The sequence below is a fragment of the Drosophila novamexicana genome, unplaced genomic scaffold (assembly GCF_003285875.2).
Source record: "Drosophila novamexicana strain 15010-1031.04,08,12 unplaced genomic scaffold, DnovRS2.1 tig00001810-arrow-arrow-pilon, whole genome shotgun sequence".
Taxonomy (NCBI): Eukaryota; Metazoa; Arthropoda; class Insecta; order Diptera; family Drosophilidae; genus Drosophila; species Drosophila novamexicana.
This window is the reverse complement of record NW_020824894.1, coordinates 16,846-32,774: the sequence shown is the minus strand read 5'-3', so window position 1 is coordinate 32,774 and position 15,929 is coordinate 16,846. Positions and strand designations below refer to the sequence as shown.

General features: G+C 49.9%; 4 protein-coding genes across 6 annotated transcripts; 3 read left to right on the top strand and 1 right to left on the bottom strand.

Annotated features, from left to right (window-relative positions):
• The first annotated feature begins 414 nt into the window (after positions 1-414).
• Positions 415-2,427, top strand: LOC115768478 (probable cytochrome P450 311a1). Of its 2 annotated transcripts, none has more exons than XM_030713055.1 (4): positions 415-839; positions 898-1,275; positions 1,400-1,725; positions 1,815-2,427. In XM_030713055.1, the coding sequence occupies exons 1-4, from the start codon at positions 689-691 to the stop codon at positions 2,403-2,405; spliced, it is 1,446 nt and encodes a 481-aa protein (XP_030568915.1). In that variant the 5' UTR covers positions 415-688; the 3' UTR covers positions 2,406-2,427. The 2 variants fall into 2 exon arrangements, with proteins under 2 accessions (XP_030568915.1, XP_030568916.1); XM_030713056.1 differs by having other exon boundaries at positions 1,834-2,071.
• On the bottom strand, positions 2,415-7,613 carry LOC115768477 (chromosome-associated kinesin KIF4A-like). 2 transcript variants are annotated; one of them, XM_030713052.1, is made up of 7 exons: positions 7,211-7,613; positions 6,457-7,146; positions 6,238-6,389; positions 4,767-6,171; positions 3,817-4,684; positions 3,280-3,731; positions 2,415-3,219 (listed from the first exon to the last, which is right to left on the bottom strand). In XM_030713052.1, the coding sequence occupies exons 2-7, from the start codon at positions 7,122-7,124 to the stop codon at positions 3,168-3,170; spliced, it is 3,597 nt and encodes a 1,198-aa protein (XP_030568912.1). In that variant the 5' UTR covers positions 7,125-7,146; positions 7,211-7,613; the 3' UTR covers positions 2,415-3,167. The 2 variants fall into 2 exon arrangements, with proteins under 2 accessions (XP_030568912.1, XP_030568914.1); XM_030713054.1 differs by having other exon boundaries at positions 6,457-7,613.
• Positions 7,614-7,825: 212 nt separating this feature from the next.
• LOC115768493 lies at positions 7,826-9,341 on the top strand. The gene has a single exon (XM_030713078.1). It carries the CDS (start codon positions 8,085-8,087, stop codon positions 9,225-9,227), a length of 1,143 nt encoding a protein of 380 aa, XP_030568938.1. The 5' UTR covers positions 7,826-8,084; the 3' UTR covers positions 9,228-9,341.
• A 266-nt stretch (positions 9,342-9,607) lies between these two features.
• Positions 9,608-14,447, top strand: LOC115768485 (chromosome-associated kinesin KIF4-like). The gene is made up of 7 exons (XM_030713068.1): positions 9,608-10,018; positions 10,083-10,772; positions 10,840-10,991; positions 11,066-12,467; positions 12,550-13,417; positions 13,503-13,954; positions 14,015-14,447. The coding sequence occupies exons 2-7, from the start codon at positions 10,105-10,107 to the stop codon at positions 14,064-14,066; spliced, it is 3,594 nt and encodes a 1,197-aa protein (XP_030568928.1). The 5' UTR covers positions 9,608-10,018; positions 10,083-10,104; the 3' UTR covers positions 14,067-14,447.
• The last annotated feature ends 1,482 nt before the right edge of the window (positions 14,448-15,929 follow it).

The window sequence follows — 15,929 nt, the reverse complement described above, 5'->3', positions numbered from 1 at the left end:
CATATTAGAAAAGAAATGAAAATTTCAGAATATATATACATACATACATAAATACACACAAATAATATTGAATAAAAATATTACATACAATATGTTAAAGTTCAATTCCATAAAATATAGCATATTCATTAATTTGCGAGTTGATCTTTAACCTCCTGACAAAGTTCATGTTAGTTAACAAGCAGTTAAAAAACAGCCAATCTTTTGCACGGTGGCAACACTGGCCCAACTTTAAACACTCAACAGTAAGCTGGAAATCTAATTAGATTACGCTGCTTTCTTTTTGAGCTTTAACAGAAAGCACCCCAAAATAAAATCTGATAACATTTGCGAAGCACTTGGGTGACGGCTTTTAGAGTTTCTTTCCAGCAATAGATTGCAGTTGACCAAGGCCAAGTTAATTGTCGTCTGGCTAACGCCAGATTAGATACTAGACGCCAAACTTAAGTCGAGCATATAAAAAATATCAAATTATGGCCAAGCAGTGCCTTTTAACCGCATTCGAAGCGCATTTGCAGCGCTGTTAAATCGTGCATTGAACTGCAACCGAAAGCCAATTGGATTAGCATGCAGTGCGCGGACATTCTGATTAGCGGCAATCAGCAACTGATTGTGCTCATCGAGTCCAATTGGAGCCCCAATTGCGCGGGCAGCTAATCAATTGGATTTCAATGCTTGTTACGCACAGATGGCGCTTTTGTCGTTGCTGCTCGGCCTGGGACTGTGCCTGTTGCTGTGGCGCATGAGACAGCTGCTGCAGCTGGGCAGCAGCCTGCCCGGACCGTGGGCCCTGCCCGGCTTGGGCAATGCCCAAATGATTGGCAAGCTGAAGCCAGAGTGTGAGTTTTGAGCAGCTGACAATTGCCATCCGAATCCCTGCAGCTTCTGTTGTCGCAGACATCTTTCTGGTGTTTACAGAGCTGCGCGAACGCTTTGGCGCCACCTACCGACTCTGGGTGGGCCCCCAGCTGTGGGTCTTTCTGCATAGTCCCGAGGAGACGCGCCAGGCACTGCACGATCCCACACTGCGCAAGGCGGCCACATTCCAACAGCTCTCGCCGCTCATTGGCAACGGCCTGCTGATCAGCCATGGTGCCGCATGGGCTGCACAGCGGCGACTCCTCACGCCGGCGTTTCAGCCACAGCTGCTGCGCAGCTTTGCGCCAAAGGTGGCGACGCATGCGGATCGCCTGCTCGAGAGACTGCAGCGGACAGGCGGCGATGCCATCGAGGTGACGGATCATCTGTTTGCCTGCCTGCTGGATGCCATTGTCGGTGAGAGCTTTACTTTGAATATACCCTGTGCGCTGTGCCCTGTGCATTGGCAGCTGGGGTATGGATAATGCCGCCTGGGCGGCCTCCCACTGCAGCACACTGACTTTGTTTCCTTTCCCTTTAGACACCTCAATGGGACATCGGCTGGAAACGCAGCTGGTGGAGCACTCGCCCATTGTGGCAGCCTTTCATCGCAGTGGCGAGCTGCTGTTCAAGCGAATGATCAATCCTCTGCTCTCCTCCGACTTTGTGTTTAGGCGCACGCGTCTGTGGCGCGAGCTGTGCGTCCAGCTGCAGCTGATACACGAGCTCATGGAGCGGGTCATAGAGCAGCGCGAGAGGCAGCTGTTGGAGCCGCAGGCCGGGCCACGCATCCTGCTGGATGCCATGTTGCTGGCGGGGCTGAGTCGTCGGCAGATACGGGACGAGGTCAACACGTTTGTCTTTGCGGTGAGTCCATGTTCGTCACGCTCAAGTGGCGCCTACAGTTCGCTCTCCCACTCTCCCTCTCTCTCTCTTTCTCTCTGGAATCTCGACAGGGCGTGGATACCACCACAGCAGCCATGGGCTTTGTGCTGTACGCGCTGGCCAAGCAACCGTCGACACAGGAGCGTCTGCACGCGGAACTGTCACAGCTGCCGCCGGGCGGCGCTGCGGATCTGGATGCGCTCCACAAGCTCTGCTATCTGGATGCTGTGCTCAAGGAGGTGCTGCGCATGTACACCATAGTGCCCAGCACGGGCCGCCAGACCACCAAGGCGACAACAATTGGAGGGCGTCGCTACTGCGCCGGCGTCACGCTCTGGATCAATATGTACGGTCTGGCCCATGATGCACGCTACTTTCCGGAGCCCTACGAGTTCCGGCCAGAGCGCTGGCTGCAGGCGCAAACGGAGTCAGAAGCGAAGGCGTCTACCTACAGCTATATACCGTATTCGGGTGGACCGCATGTCTGCATTGGACGCAGGTACTCGCTGCTGCTGATGAAGCTGCTCACCGTTCGCATTGTCCAGCGTTTCCACTTGGAGTTAGCCGAGCCGCTGGCGCCACTGGTCCTGCAGGCCCAAATGGTGCTGCGCTCCCGCGATGGCATACACATTAGGTTTTTGCCACGCATCGAGTCCGAGTGATTCAGCGAAGAGTGCCCGACTACGAGTTACCCTCTACCTTGAACCCTGTACCAAATACTTATGCGACGGAAACTGAAAATACTTCCGCTTACCTTTAATTTAGCAATATGGCAAATTTTTTTTTAATATCGTCCGTAGCTTCTTTGGAATCATTCGTCAACATGGTCAAACCACATAGATGGCATGCAGATCGATATTTATCGATCTACTGTTGAAAATCCTTCAAAATGAAACATCTGTTATTGTATTTTTTGGCAAAGGTTTCCATTTTTTAATAATATTCAATTCAATTAAATTAAACCGCACAACGCCGGGTAATTTGTTTTAAAGTAAAGAACCGTATATCGATGTACATGGTAGGGTTTGCTACGTGACCGGAAAAAGTTAAATACTAAACAAATATAAATAACAAATGTAAGAATACAACAGAGCTTAATTTAGTTTAAGTTGTTTCAGGAGTTCGATTAATGGATTTTGGAGCACCGCAAGCCGTAACCTTGACCACAACAGGATCATTCCGGCTCAGCCAGTTTCGATGGACCATCCCGATCGCACCGTGTGCTTGCCATCCCTTTCTTGCACTATGACGCCTTCTCTTTCGTGTCAGCTTAGAAAACGCGAGTTGGTTTGACAATGTTTATTTTTCTAACTGCTTATGCTAATATTAATAGAAAGTTTGCTTCAAAAACCATATGAAAATGCTTGCGACTAAAAACTTATATGGAGCAAGAGATTAAGACAAAGCAATAACTAGTATCGCGCTCAAAAGAACTTCTGTTTAGTTGAGGGCGTATGCAGGAGCAGCTCCGAGTTTCTGTAAGAGAGAAATATCTGTATAAAAACATTGTTTGCGAAAATCAATTCTTAGTCAGACCTGGTCAGTCGGGAGTTACGCTTCTCCAGCACAGAGTTCGGGCTGGAGAGCGGCCCGGGATTCGTGTGACCTGTCGATTTGATCACATCCGCATCCGAATCCTGCTCGACTTCCGTGACGTCGCTGCTCACCGTAACTGTCATATTCTGTGCTGTGCTGGGCGTGGAGTTCTCCTTGTCGGCATTGTTGACTGGATTCTGGCAGTTGCCTCGGCACTTGCAGGAGCTGCTGCAGCCGCTGCTTGTCGAGAAACAGCCGCAACGCTTCGTGTTGCAATTTTTGCGGCATTTGCAGCACTTCGCTCCTTTGCGCGTCTCATCCGTTATCGAGCTCATGTCTATCGAGCCCTGCAGGCTGTTGTTGGCGGTGGTATTATTGTTGATGCTAGTGCTGCCGTTGGGATTGTCGCCCTCGCTAGCTGCTTCCAGCGTTGCGGTGTCTGAATGCGACTTCTGTGTGAATAAGAAAATGCGAGAATTAGACAAAGGAGTAGCGGAGTGGGCGACCTATAAACTGCACCCTGGGCATGGCACTTGCCTTGGAACGTTTTGTCAATGGCACCCAGTCGGGATCGCTGTCTGAATCCTCATGCCCGTCGCTTAGCACGCTATCGTTTAGAAAGATAACTTGCTCTTCGGCGGGCTGGGGCTTCTTTGTCGCTTTTTGTTTGGACTTGATGCGATCGAGCTCCTGCTGCAACGCCTCCTTGGTGCTGAGCAGCTCTTCGACTATTTTCTGGCGCTCCAGATCTTCGGGCTTTTGGGACTCAGCGCCACCCAGCGCATGCGAACTGCGCAGCAGCACCGCGACCTTCTCCTCGTAACTGCGCTGCTGGCTAGCCATCAGTTGCTCGTGCTCTCTCTCCGCCTGGCGCAGGCGTTTGGTCAGCTCCTCGTGCCGCTGCTGCGCCTCGTTCAGCTGGCTGCGCTGCTCATCCACCAGCACCTTCTGCTCCATGATGCCTTGTGCCTGTTCGCGCCGCTGCTGCACGAGACTCTTGAGCAGCTGCTTATTAATTGCACGCGACTCGCCTATGCTCTGGACGCTATCGCATAGCGCAGCCATGCGACTGTCTAGATCGTTGGAGCAGACCTTCTGCTGCAGATCCGCTATTTGGGCATTGCGCATCTCCAGTTCCTCCTCGAGGCTGGCCAGTAGCTGAGCCTGTTCTGCGTCTGGCTGCGGCTCCTGCTGCTGCTGCGCTCTAATCTCCGAGCAGTGGGCATTGATGATGGCACGATCCTCCATTAGCTGTTCCAGACTGTGCTCCGCGTCGATCAGCGAGAGAATCACCTCCAGTTCGCGATCCACCAAAGCATCCAGCTTGGCTGCACCCGGCTGATCCTTGGCATGACGCTGACGTTGGGCCTGCGCAGCTCTCTGCCGTTCCAGTGCATCCTTGAGCCTAAAAACAGAAAAGCAAAAGTTTATTCCTTCGTTCCTTCCTTCGAAGTATTGCTCCAGCGTTCAATTTGCAATTCAATTACCGCCTGTTGGTGGCCAGCGCCTCCTCGCACTTGCGCTTGAGCACCAGGCGCTGCTTTGCGTGCAGGGTCTGCTGGCGCGCCATCTCGCTCTGCATCTTGCGATCCTTGCTCTTGAGCTGCGTCAGCTGCTTCTCGCTCATCATTTTCCACTGGCGGAAGCGCTCGGACTCGCCGCGCATGGCGCGTATTAGCTTTACCTTTGACTCCTTCATGGCGCGTATCTCGGTGCTGAGGTTCTGGATCTTCTCGCGCTCTTTTTCGCGCATCTTTAACATATTTGCCTGCTGCACGATCTTCCGACGCATGTCGACAATCTCCTGCTCGAGCACCTGCAGCCGCTTGCGCCGCTCCTCGGCCAGCTTGGCGGATGTGTCCTTTTGCTTGGTGGTACGCAGCTGGTCCATCAGCTCACGTCGCTCCGATTCCAGCTGCTCGATCTTCTGCTCGCACTGCTTGAACTTCTCGTCGATGCCATCGTCTTGGAGTTTGCTAAAGTTGCGCGTGACGCGGTCGTGCAGCTCCTGCTTTATGTCCAGCTGGCGATTTATGTTGCGCAGTTCGCCGTTCAGATTCAGCTGCTTCATCGTGTGCTCCTCGGCGCGCGACTGCATCAGCTCGTGCGCCTCCTCGCTGCCAAAGTTGGAGTCCTCGCTGCTGCTGCCGTTGCTGTTGCCACCGTTGAGGCATTCCTTGCGATGCGCCTGCAGCGCGGTTTCCGTCTGCTGCAGCTCCTCGTCCACGCACGTCACAAGCTGCGTGATTTCGCGCATCTGCTCCTGCCACCTCGTATCCAGTAGCTGCTGTGACTGATCCGGCTCGTGCTGCACACCCTGCTCTTCTGCCTTGGGCATTGCCGTCTCGGTCAGTTTCGACTTCAGCTCGAGCACGTGCGCTTTGAGCTTGTCGTGCGTGACCTCTGCTATGTGGGCACGCATCTCATTCTCGGCCAGATCGATGAGTGCCTGGTGCAGCTCCTGCTGCAGCCTTTGATTCTTCTTTTCAATGCGAGCGTTCGCCTGCTGCAGCTGCTCCAACTGCTCGTTAAGGCGCTGCTCTTTCAGCCCTGAGGAGCTGTTCATACAGGGACCGTCAATGCCAAGGCTATTGCTATTGCCATCGCCACCGCCGCCGCCGCCACAGGCTAGCAGCTTGACGCGCAAGTTCTGTATGATGTCCTTGAGCATCATTACCTCAGCCGCATGCGCGTCCACATTCACGATGGGCTTGTTCTTGATCTGCAGTGCGCGATCCGCATACCTCAATGTGCTGAGCGTCTCGGCGACGTTGTAGTCCGCGGGACTGACACAGGCAATCATAAGGGTAATCGAATTGCCACCCAGCGAATCTTGCAGCAGGCGTGTCAGCTTGGACTGGCGATAGGGCACATAGCCCGCCGTTTGGCCAGCTGAAAAAGGAAGAAATAGATAAGTGTGATTCTTGCCTATGATGTAAGGCATTCTATTTCACGTACAGCCCAGCACATTGATGACGTTGCCCAGCGCGAGGAGGCCCTTGTTAATGTTGACGCCTTCCTTGAAACGATCCCCACAAGCGAGCGTCTTTGAGCAGCGCTCAGAGCCCGCCAAATCCACCAGGCTGAACTTGGAAGTCGTCACTGTCTTTCTAAATAATCAATGCACATTAGGAACTTAAAGGGAACTGAGATTGGCCACTCGACTACTCAACTTACTGGCCAGTCTTTCTGGTGGTGACAACAGTCAATGTGAAGATAGCGTGCGAACGGGACGACGTCTCATTCATAGCTGTGGCGGCGACTGCGCGGCCTGAGGAGCCGCGCATCAGTTGGTCGGTGACATGCTTGGCGTGCTTGACCTCGACCTCGGTGAGTCCCGGCAGGACAATGCGGTTCTTGTCCTCGCGTATGTCTACAGTGCTGTCCTCGCGTTTGTTGGGCGAGAACAGGTCGTAGAACTGCTCTTGATACAGTTCCACAAAGGAGCAGGTGATTTTGAAATGGAACTCCTCCTCCAAGGCGGCCGTCTCCTCAAAGATTTCGTGCACTGCACGCGGTATCACGCCCACATTGTCATCCATGACCCCATCGAACGCAGTTCCCATCGTGTAGGTCTTGCCAGAGCCCGTCTGGCCGTAGGCGAGTATCGTCACGTTGTATCCATGGAGCAGCTTCTTCAGCTTGCTCCGCACACACGTCTTGTACACATTCTGCTGCGAATCGCTGCTGTCGAACACGTAGTTGTACGTGAACGAGTCGCTGCCATTCACGGTCACCTGAGGAATCCCATCCACGGGGCGCTGCACGGCAATGCGGCAGCCGCGCTCCACCTCCGACTTAACCAGCGGGCGCACGCGCAGAGCAACGGCCACAGAGTCTGACATGGTTTGACGCTACAATCGGACACTACAATTGCAAAACAAATATTATCAGTGGAATTATTGTTAATTATTGTTTATCTGGCGCTCACCTGGAATGTCTCTGAATTTGAGTATGTTTTATTTCCACTTGCACTCGCCGAGATGCTGCGACTTTAATAAAGAAACATTCAACACTTAATTGCCACTTATATGCCTAGCTCCAAGTAACTGCACACTTATAATTGAATGCAAATATGCATAAATAAATCAACTGCTGCCGTTCACTGATCGCGTCTAAAACAATTCGAAAAATGGTGGGACAAACGATATTTTTGCGGCAGCGGCGTCGGTGCCAGTGCAATGGTCAGTGTGTACACACACGCATAAAATAAATGTGTGCAGCCAATGACGATCACTTCTATCGATAGTTCTGGTTCATCGCTTAATTCAAATGCAACGGAATGTGTCAACTTAAAAAAAGTCAACAAAAACGTTTGAATGTTTATAAAAAATATCAATGCATTTTTCAAAACGTTTTTACAAATGAACTAAATAATTCAGGTTACTGTGTTTTCACTGATTACGATTCAATATAAATTGAATTGTGGCGTATTTATTTTCATATTGACATTCGGTGATATAGTTTGTTGAAAGGCTTTGCACATATATTTTAAGTCAAAAAGAGTTTGAATCCATTTGAACACCAGAACGATGAATTTGTCCATGAACTTTCTCCAAGATCTTTGAAATTAGCTTGAAGCTCGGGTGCGCACATACAACACGATTAGCTTCGGCTTGAGCTCTGATCAATCAGTCAATCAGTCAATCAATCAGTCAGTCAGTCAATCAGTCAATCAGTCAGTCGAGGCAAACTGTTACACACAAATAGATCTCATTTTCCAGTTGAATTTTGTTCAGATTTGTTGTTTACATTTGATTCGTTTGTACATTGCGACTTTTATATTTTGCATTTCGGCTTTCGTCATGTGGATGAAACGTTCCGCGGCAATGGGCCAGGTCACACAGCGCAACTTCCTGCGCGAGAACAAGCTCCTGGTACGCCAGACGCCGATGATGACGCTGCGGCGACTCGATAGGGACCGGCACCGGGAGCAGGATCGCGAGCGGGAACGGGAACGGGAGCGGGAACGGGAACAGTTGCATTGGCCGCCGGCAAGCTATGAACTGCCGACAGCCGCTTCGCTGGCGCATCGATCGGGCACGCTGCCGCTGGTCGAGACGCAGCGGCGCCTGATGCAAGGCGGACGCCAGGGCCGTGCCTTTTACGGTGTCGGGCAGCGATCGGAGAAGCAAATACAAACGGAGGATATTAGCGATGAGCAGTTCCTGAACGCAGCGCTGCTCAAGTGCACGGAGCAGGCACATGGACAGGGTGCGTCACGATCCATGCGCGGCTGCAGCGAGGGCGACGAGCTGCCCGTGCCGAGCCCCGTGGCCTGTGACCAAACTAATGCCAGCTGCCTGCGACGCACTGCATCCAATTTCGAGCTGGGCACAGTGCCCGCGCAACGCGGCAACCAGTCCATGAAGCACATCCAGCATAGACCGCTCAGCGGCGTGGTGGACACTGTGCCCGCTCAATTGGATCAAGTGCATCAATTGGATCACTTGGACCATGTTGAGGACCAGCCAGCCGATAGGGGCGATAGCGTATCGATTGGTGAACGGCCTGCCGCGCCGCCTGTGCTGCAGCTGGCCATACCGGACATAACGGACGTGGAGCCGGAGCCCCAGCTCGATCAGTCTTTGAGTGCACGGACCAATGCCTCCTGCTACTCGCAGACTGAGCCAACACCAGCCAGCGAAGCGCTGCAGCCGATCAAACCAGACCAGAATGAGCCCAAGCTGGGATCGGGCCAGGATCAGGTACTGTTAACGGAGGCACAGCGAATCGCACTGCTGGAAGCGGCGCAGGCGCGCCACCGGGAGCTCATCTGGGAATACAATCGGCTGCCCATTTCGATGGGTACGCTGCGTGTGCGGAATCTCAAAATACAGCTGGAGCAGCAGCTGGACCTCATCGACAGCGACCTGAGCATGCTGAACCTGCCACAGGTGTACATCAGGCGCGACCAGCTACAGCAAATCTCTAGTATCTCGTGTTAATGCTTAATAATTGTTGTTTCCTCGAGCAATCATGGTTTGATTTTAAATTGATTGGCCAACCGGCTGCTCCGTGCAAAATCAAAGCATGATGTGAGAGGTCGATTACATATTTGCAATATATATATATGGATATATGTATGAATTTGTGCTTTTTTTAATTTTACTTCTGATTGACAACACGGATGTCAACATCACTTTTAACACTTGCCTTATAATATTGTAAGTAAAAAGCTCAAACAATATACAAATTTTTTATAGCTGTCTTAGCTTAAACCACATTTTACTTTCATTCTTTGCTTTTGGACATTAGACAGTAATCAGTATGAACACAGTGACCTGAATTATTTAGTTCATTTGTAAAAACGTTTTGAAAAATGCATTGATATTTTTTATAAACATTCAAACGTTTTTGTTGACTTTTTTTAAGTTGACACATTCCGTTGCATTTGAATTAAGCGATGAACCAGAACTATCGATAGAAGTGATCGTCATTGGCTGCACACATTTATTTTATGCGTGTGTGTACACACTGACCATTGCACTGGCACCGACGCCGCTGCCGCAAAAATATCGTTTGTCCCACCATTTTTCGAATTGTTTTAGACGCGATCAGTGAACGGCAGCAGTTGATTTATTTATGCATATTTGCATTCAATTATAAGTGTGCAGTTACTTGGAGCTAGGCATATAAGTGGCAATTAAGTGTTGAATGTTTCTTTCTTTATTAAAGTCGCAGCATCTCGGCGAGTGCAAGTGGAAATAAAACATACTCAAATTGAGAGACATTCCAGGTGAGCGCCAGATAAACAATAATTAACAATAATTCCACTGATAATATTTGTTTTGCAATTGTAGTGCCCGATTGTAGCGTCAAACCATGTCAGACTCTGTGGCCGTTGCTCTGCGCGTGCGCCCGCTGGTTAAGTCGGAGGTGGAGCGCGGCTGCCGCATTGCCGTGCAGCGCCCCGTGGATGGGATTCCTCAGGTGACCGTGAATGGCAGCGACTCGTTCACGTACAACTACGTGTTCGACAGCAGCGATTCGCAGCAGAATGTGTACGAGACGTGTGTGCGGAGCAAGCTGAAGAAGCTGCTCCATGGATACAACGTGACGATACTCGCCTACGGCCAGACGGGCTCTGGCAAGACCTACACGATGGGAACTGCGTTCGATGGGGTCATGGATGACAATGTGGGCGTGATACCGCGTGCAGTGCACGAAATCTTTGAGGAGACGGCCGCCTTGGAGGAGGAGTTCCATTTCAAAATCACCTGCTCCTTTGTGGAACTGTATCAAGAGCAGTTCTACGACCTGTTCTCGCCCAACAAACGCGAGGACAGCACTGTAGACATACGCGAGGACAAGAACCGCATTGTCCTGCCGGGACTCACCGAGGTCGAGGTCAAGCACGCCAAGCATGTCACCGACCAACTGATGCGCGGCTCCTCAGGCCGCGCAGTCGCCGCCACAGCTATGAATGAGACGTCGTCCCGTTCGCACGCTATCTTCACATTGACTGTTGTCACCACCAGAAAGACTGGCCAGTAAGTTGAGTAGTCGAGTGGCCAATCTCAGTTCCCTTTAAGTTCCTAAAGTGCATTGATTATTTAGAAAGACAGTGACGACTTCCAAGTTCAGCCTGGTGGATCTGGCGGGCTCTGAGCGGTGTTCAAAGACGCTCGCTTGTGGGGATCGTTTCAAGGAAGGCGTCAACATCAACAAGGGCCTCCTCGCGCTGGGCAACGTCATCAATGTGCTGGGCTGTAAGTAAAATAGGATGCCTTGTATCAGAGGCAAGAATCACGCTTATCACACTTATCTATTTCTCCCTTTGCAGCTGGCCAAACGGCGGGCTATGTGCCCTATCGCCAGTCCAAGCTGACACGCCTGCTGCAGGACTCGCTGGGTGGCAATTCGATTACCCTTATGATTGCCTGTGTCAGTCCCGCGGACTACAACGTCGCCGAGACGCTCAGCACATTGAGGTACGCGGATCGCGCACTGCAGATCAAGAACAAGCCCATCGTGAATGTGGACGCGCATGCGGCTGAGGTAATGATGCTCAAGGACATCATACAGAACTTGCGCGTCAAGCTGCTAGCCTGTGGCGGCGGCGGCGGCGGTGGCGATGGCAATAGCCTTGGCATTGACGGTCCCTGTATGAACGGCTCCTCAGGGCTGAAGGAGCAGCGCCTTAACGAGCAGTTGGAGCAGCTGCAGCAGGCGAACGCTCGCATTGAAAAGAAGAATCAAAGGCTGCAGCAGGAGCTGCACCAGGCACTCATCGATCTGGCCGAGAATGAGATGCGTGCCCACATAGCAGAGGTCACGCACGACAAGCTCAAAGCGCACGTGCTCGAGCTGAAGTCGAAACTGACCGAGACGGCAATGCCCAAGGCAGAAGAGCAGGGTGTGCAGCACGAGCCGGATCAGTCACAGCAGCTACTGGATACGAGGTGGCAGGAGCAGATGCGCGAAATCACGCAGCTTGTGACGTGCGTGGACGAGGAGCTGCAGCAGACGGAAACCGCGCTGCAGGCGCATCGCAAGGAATGCCTCAACGGTGGCAACAGCAACGGCAGCAGCAGCGAGGACTCCAACTTTGGCAGCGAGGAGACGCACGAGCTGATGCAGTCGCGCGCCGAGGAGCACACGATGAAGCAGCTGAATCTGAACGGCGAACTGCGCAACATAAATCGCCAGCTGGACATAAAGCAGGAGCTGCACGACCGCGTCACGCGCAACTTTAGCAAACTCCAAGACGATGGCATCGACGAGAAGTTCAAGCAGTGCGAGCAGAAGATCGAGCAGCTGGAATCGGAGCGACGTGAGCTGATGGACCAGCTGCGTACCACCAAGCAAAAGGACACATCCGCCAAGCTGGCCGAGGAGCGGCGCAAGCGGCTGCAGGTGCTCGAGCAGGAGATTGTCGACATGCGTCGGAAGATCGTGCAGCAGGCAAATATGTTAAAGATGCGCGAAAAAGAGCGCGAGAAGATCCAGAACCTCAGCACCGAGATACGCGCCATGAAGGAGTCAAAGGTAAAGCTAATACGCGCCATGCGCGGCGAGTCCGAGCGCTTCCGCCAGTGGAAAATGATGAGCGAGAAGCAGCTGACGCAGCTCAAGAGCAAGGATCGCAAGATGCAGAGCGAGATGGCGCGCCAGCAGACCCTGCACGCAAAGCAGCGCCTGGTGCTCAAGCGCAAGTGCGAGGAGGCGCTGGCCACCAACAGGCGGTAATTGAATTGCAAATTGAACGCTGGAGCAATACTTCGAAGGAAGGAACGAAGGAATAAACTTTTGCTTTTCTGTTTTTAGGCTCAAGGATGCACTGGAACGGCAGAGAGCTGCGCAGGCCCAACGTCAGCGTCATGCCAAGGATCAGCCGGGTGCAGCCAAGCTGGATGCTTTGGTGGATCGCGAACTGGAGGTAATTCTCTCGCTGATCGACGCGGAGCACAGTCTGGAACAGCTAATGGAGGATCGTGCCATCATCAATGCCCACTGCTCGGAGATTAGAGCGCAGCAGCAGCAGGAGCCGCAGCCAGACGCAGAACAGGCTCAGCTACTGGCCAGCCTCGAGGAGGAACTGGAGATGCGCAATGCCCAAATAGCGGATCTGCAGCAGAAGGTCTGCTCCAACGATCTAGACAGTCGCATGGCTGCGCTATGCGATAGCGTCCAGAGCATAGGCGAGTCGCGTGCAATTAATAAGCAGCTGCTCAAGAGTCTCGTGCAGCAGCGGCGCGAACAGGCACAAGGCATCATGGAGCAGAAGGTGCTGGTGGATGAGCAGCGCAGCCAGCTGAACGAGGCGCAGCAGCGGCACGAGGAGCTGACCAAACGCCTGCGCCAGGCGGAGAGAGAGCACGAGCAACTGATGGCTAGCCAGCAGCGCAGTTACGAGGAGAAGGTCGCGGTGCTGCTGCGCAGTTCGCATGCGCTGGGTGGCGCTGAGTCCCAAAAGCCCGAAGATCTGGAGCGCCAGAAAATAGTCGAAGAGCTGCTCAGCACCAAGGAGGCGTTGCAGCAGGAGCTCGATCGCATCAAGTCCAAACAAAAAGCGACAAAGAAGCCCCAGCCCGCCGAAGAGCAAGTTATCTTTCTAAACGATAGCGTGCTAAGCGACGGGCATGAGGATTCAGACAGCGATCCCGACTGGGTGCCATTGACAAAACGTTCCAAGGCAAGTGCCATGCCCAGGGTGCAGTTTATAGGTCGCCCACTCCGCTACTCCTTTGTCTAATTCTCGCATTTTCTTATTCACACAGAAGTCGCATTCAGACACCGCAACGCTGGAAGCAGCTAGCGAGGGCGACAATCCCAACGGCAGCACTAGCATCAACAATAATACCACCGCCAACAACAGCCTGCAGGGCTCGATAGACATGAGCTCGATAACGGATGAGACGCGCAAAGGAGCGAAGTGCTGCAAATGCCGCAAAAATTGCAACACGAAGCGTTGCGGCTGTTTCTCGACAAGCAGCGGCTGCAGCAGCTCCTGCAAGTGCCGAGGCAACTGCCAGAATCCAGTCAACAATGCCGACAAGGAGAACTCCACGCCCAGCACAGCACAGAATATGACAGTTACGGTGAGCAGCGACGTCACGGAAGTCGAGCAGGATTCGGATGCGGATGTGATCAAATCGACAGGTCACACGAATCCCGGGCCGCTCTCCAGCCCGAACTCTGTGCTGGAGAAGCGTAACTCCCGACTGACCAGGTCTGACTAAGAATTGATTTTCGCAAACAATGTTTTTATACAGATATTTCTCTCTTACAGAAACTCGGAGCTGCTCCTGCATACGCCCTCAACTAAAAGTAAATTCTTCTAAGCGGAGTCCCGCTCCTTATCCGATTCGAACTTTTAAATTATTACGTTAATGTTTTGTATTTTGAATATTGTGTTTAGTGAAAGTTGTTGTTAATGTGTATCACTATCAATTTCAGTTAGTTCTGTTTTCCTATGCTCATGTACTTTTAATTGCAAGAACTGTTGAGATACGTACATATATTCTATATTTATTTAAAATATTAATGCATTGTCAAGTAATTTGTATTTTTCAATCTGTGTGCACAGGAATGAAAGAGAGCGTATTGCGATGCAAGAAAGAGAAAGCATGCACTGCTGACTCGATCAATTTAGTTTTGCTTTTATTATTTGAAAATTCAAAAATATTGCTAAATTGGCTGTAAAATTGAACTTGGCGAATTGCAATTACTAAAAGATGTAAGATGAATTAACAATGTAATAAACTTAGTTGAACCAACTAACGAATTATTGGTTTGCACTGTGAACCGGAATGTGAACCGAATTGCAAACAATTTTGTTTTGGTTTTGCAGCTAAATTGCCTTTTATTTAAATTGTATTTGAAAATAATTTCTCAATATTTTCAACAATTTCTGTTTTCCAAACAAATTTGACTTTTGTCCATTGCAAACGATTCCACATTTATTCCCAAACAATTTCCAGACACATTTACTATTTTTAATTGATGCAACTAGAGCGTCAAACTCTTTTTGGATGTTATTTAAAAAAAAACACAAAAATTTGATTTAATTTGTTTTTATTATAGATATTTTGTTGCTCATTTTATTATCGTTTTGTATTTGGTTCTTTTTTTGTTTTATCATTTGCAAACAGTTTTAAATGTGTTTGTGTGTAGGTGTATGTGTGTGTGTGTGTGTGTGTGGGTGTGTTGCTTTTAAGGGATATGGACTAACTGCTGGCGGCGGCTTTTTGGGCTGTTTGTCTATGCAAGTGTGTGCGTATGTGTGTGTGTGTGCGAGTGTGTGTCGTATTCATCAAAGCACCAATAACAGTAAAAAAAAAATTGAATTAAAATATAGAAACATTAAATTAATGCAAAAATTCGACGGGGCCGCGACCAGAACAGTGTTGAAAAACACGATAGCTATCATTCACACCGTGCGCGTGTGTGTGTGGGTGTGTCTGTGTTTAGTTTAAAGAATATCCAACTTTGATCGGTTCTCATTAAGTTTAGTATGTTGGGTGTACGTGTGTGTGTGTGTGTGTGTGTGTATAATAAATACAAAATGATTTAACAAATGAAAAGCAATATTTGCTCCTTTGGATAAACTAAAGCGACGCGGGGACGGGCTTCATAGTTGTTGTTGTTGTTGTTGTCGTTTGTTTGTATTGGTATATGTTGCGTGCGTGTGCATATGCAAGCATACGGGCTGTGCATACATACACATATACATATATGTGTGCACATATATATGTATATACATAATGAGGGCCATACATAAAACATATGTAAGTACATAAAAGTCGAGGGCTTATGCGCTTGTTGTTGTTGTTGTTGTTGTTGTTGTGGATTGTTTGTTGTTTGTTGTTGTTTTGGTGATTTGGTGTGAATGATATTTAACAGTTCATCAATTTACAATACATTAATGTACACAGTTTAAATTTAAATAATAATAATGATAATCATATAAATCTACATAATATAGTACATACAATATAAACATACACACATTTTATATATATAAACATATATATATATATATATATATATATATATTTTTTTTTTATAGCGTTTTACTGTTGTTGTTGTTGTTGCTGCTGCTGCTGCTTCTTCTTCTACCTCGCTAATAATGACTATAAAAAAAATTACACTTAATGCAGAATTTATTATTAACTTAGAATTTTTTTTAGCTTTTCTTTTTAAGT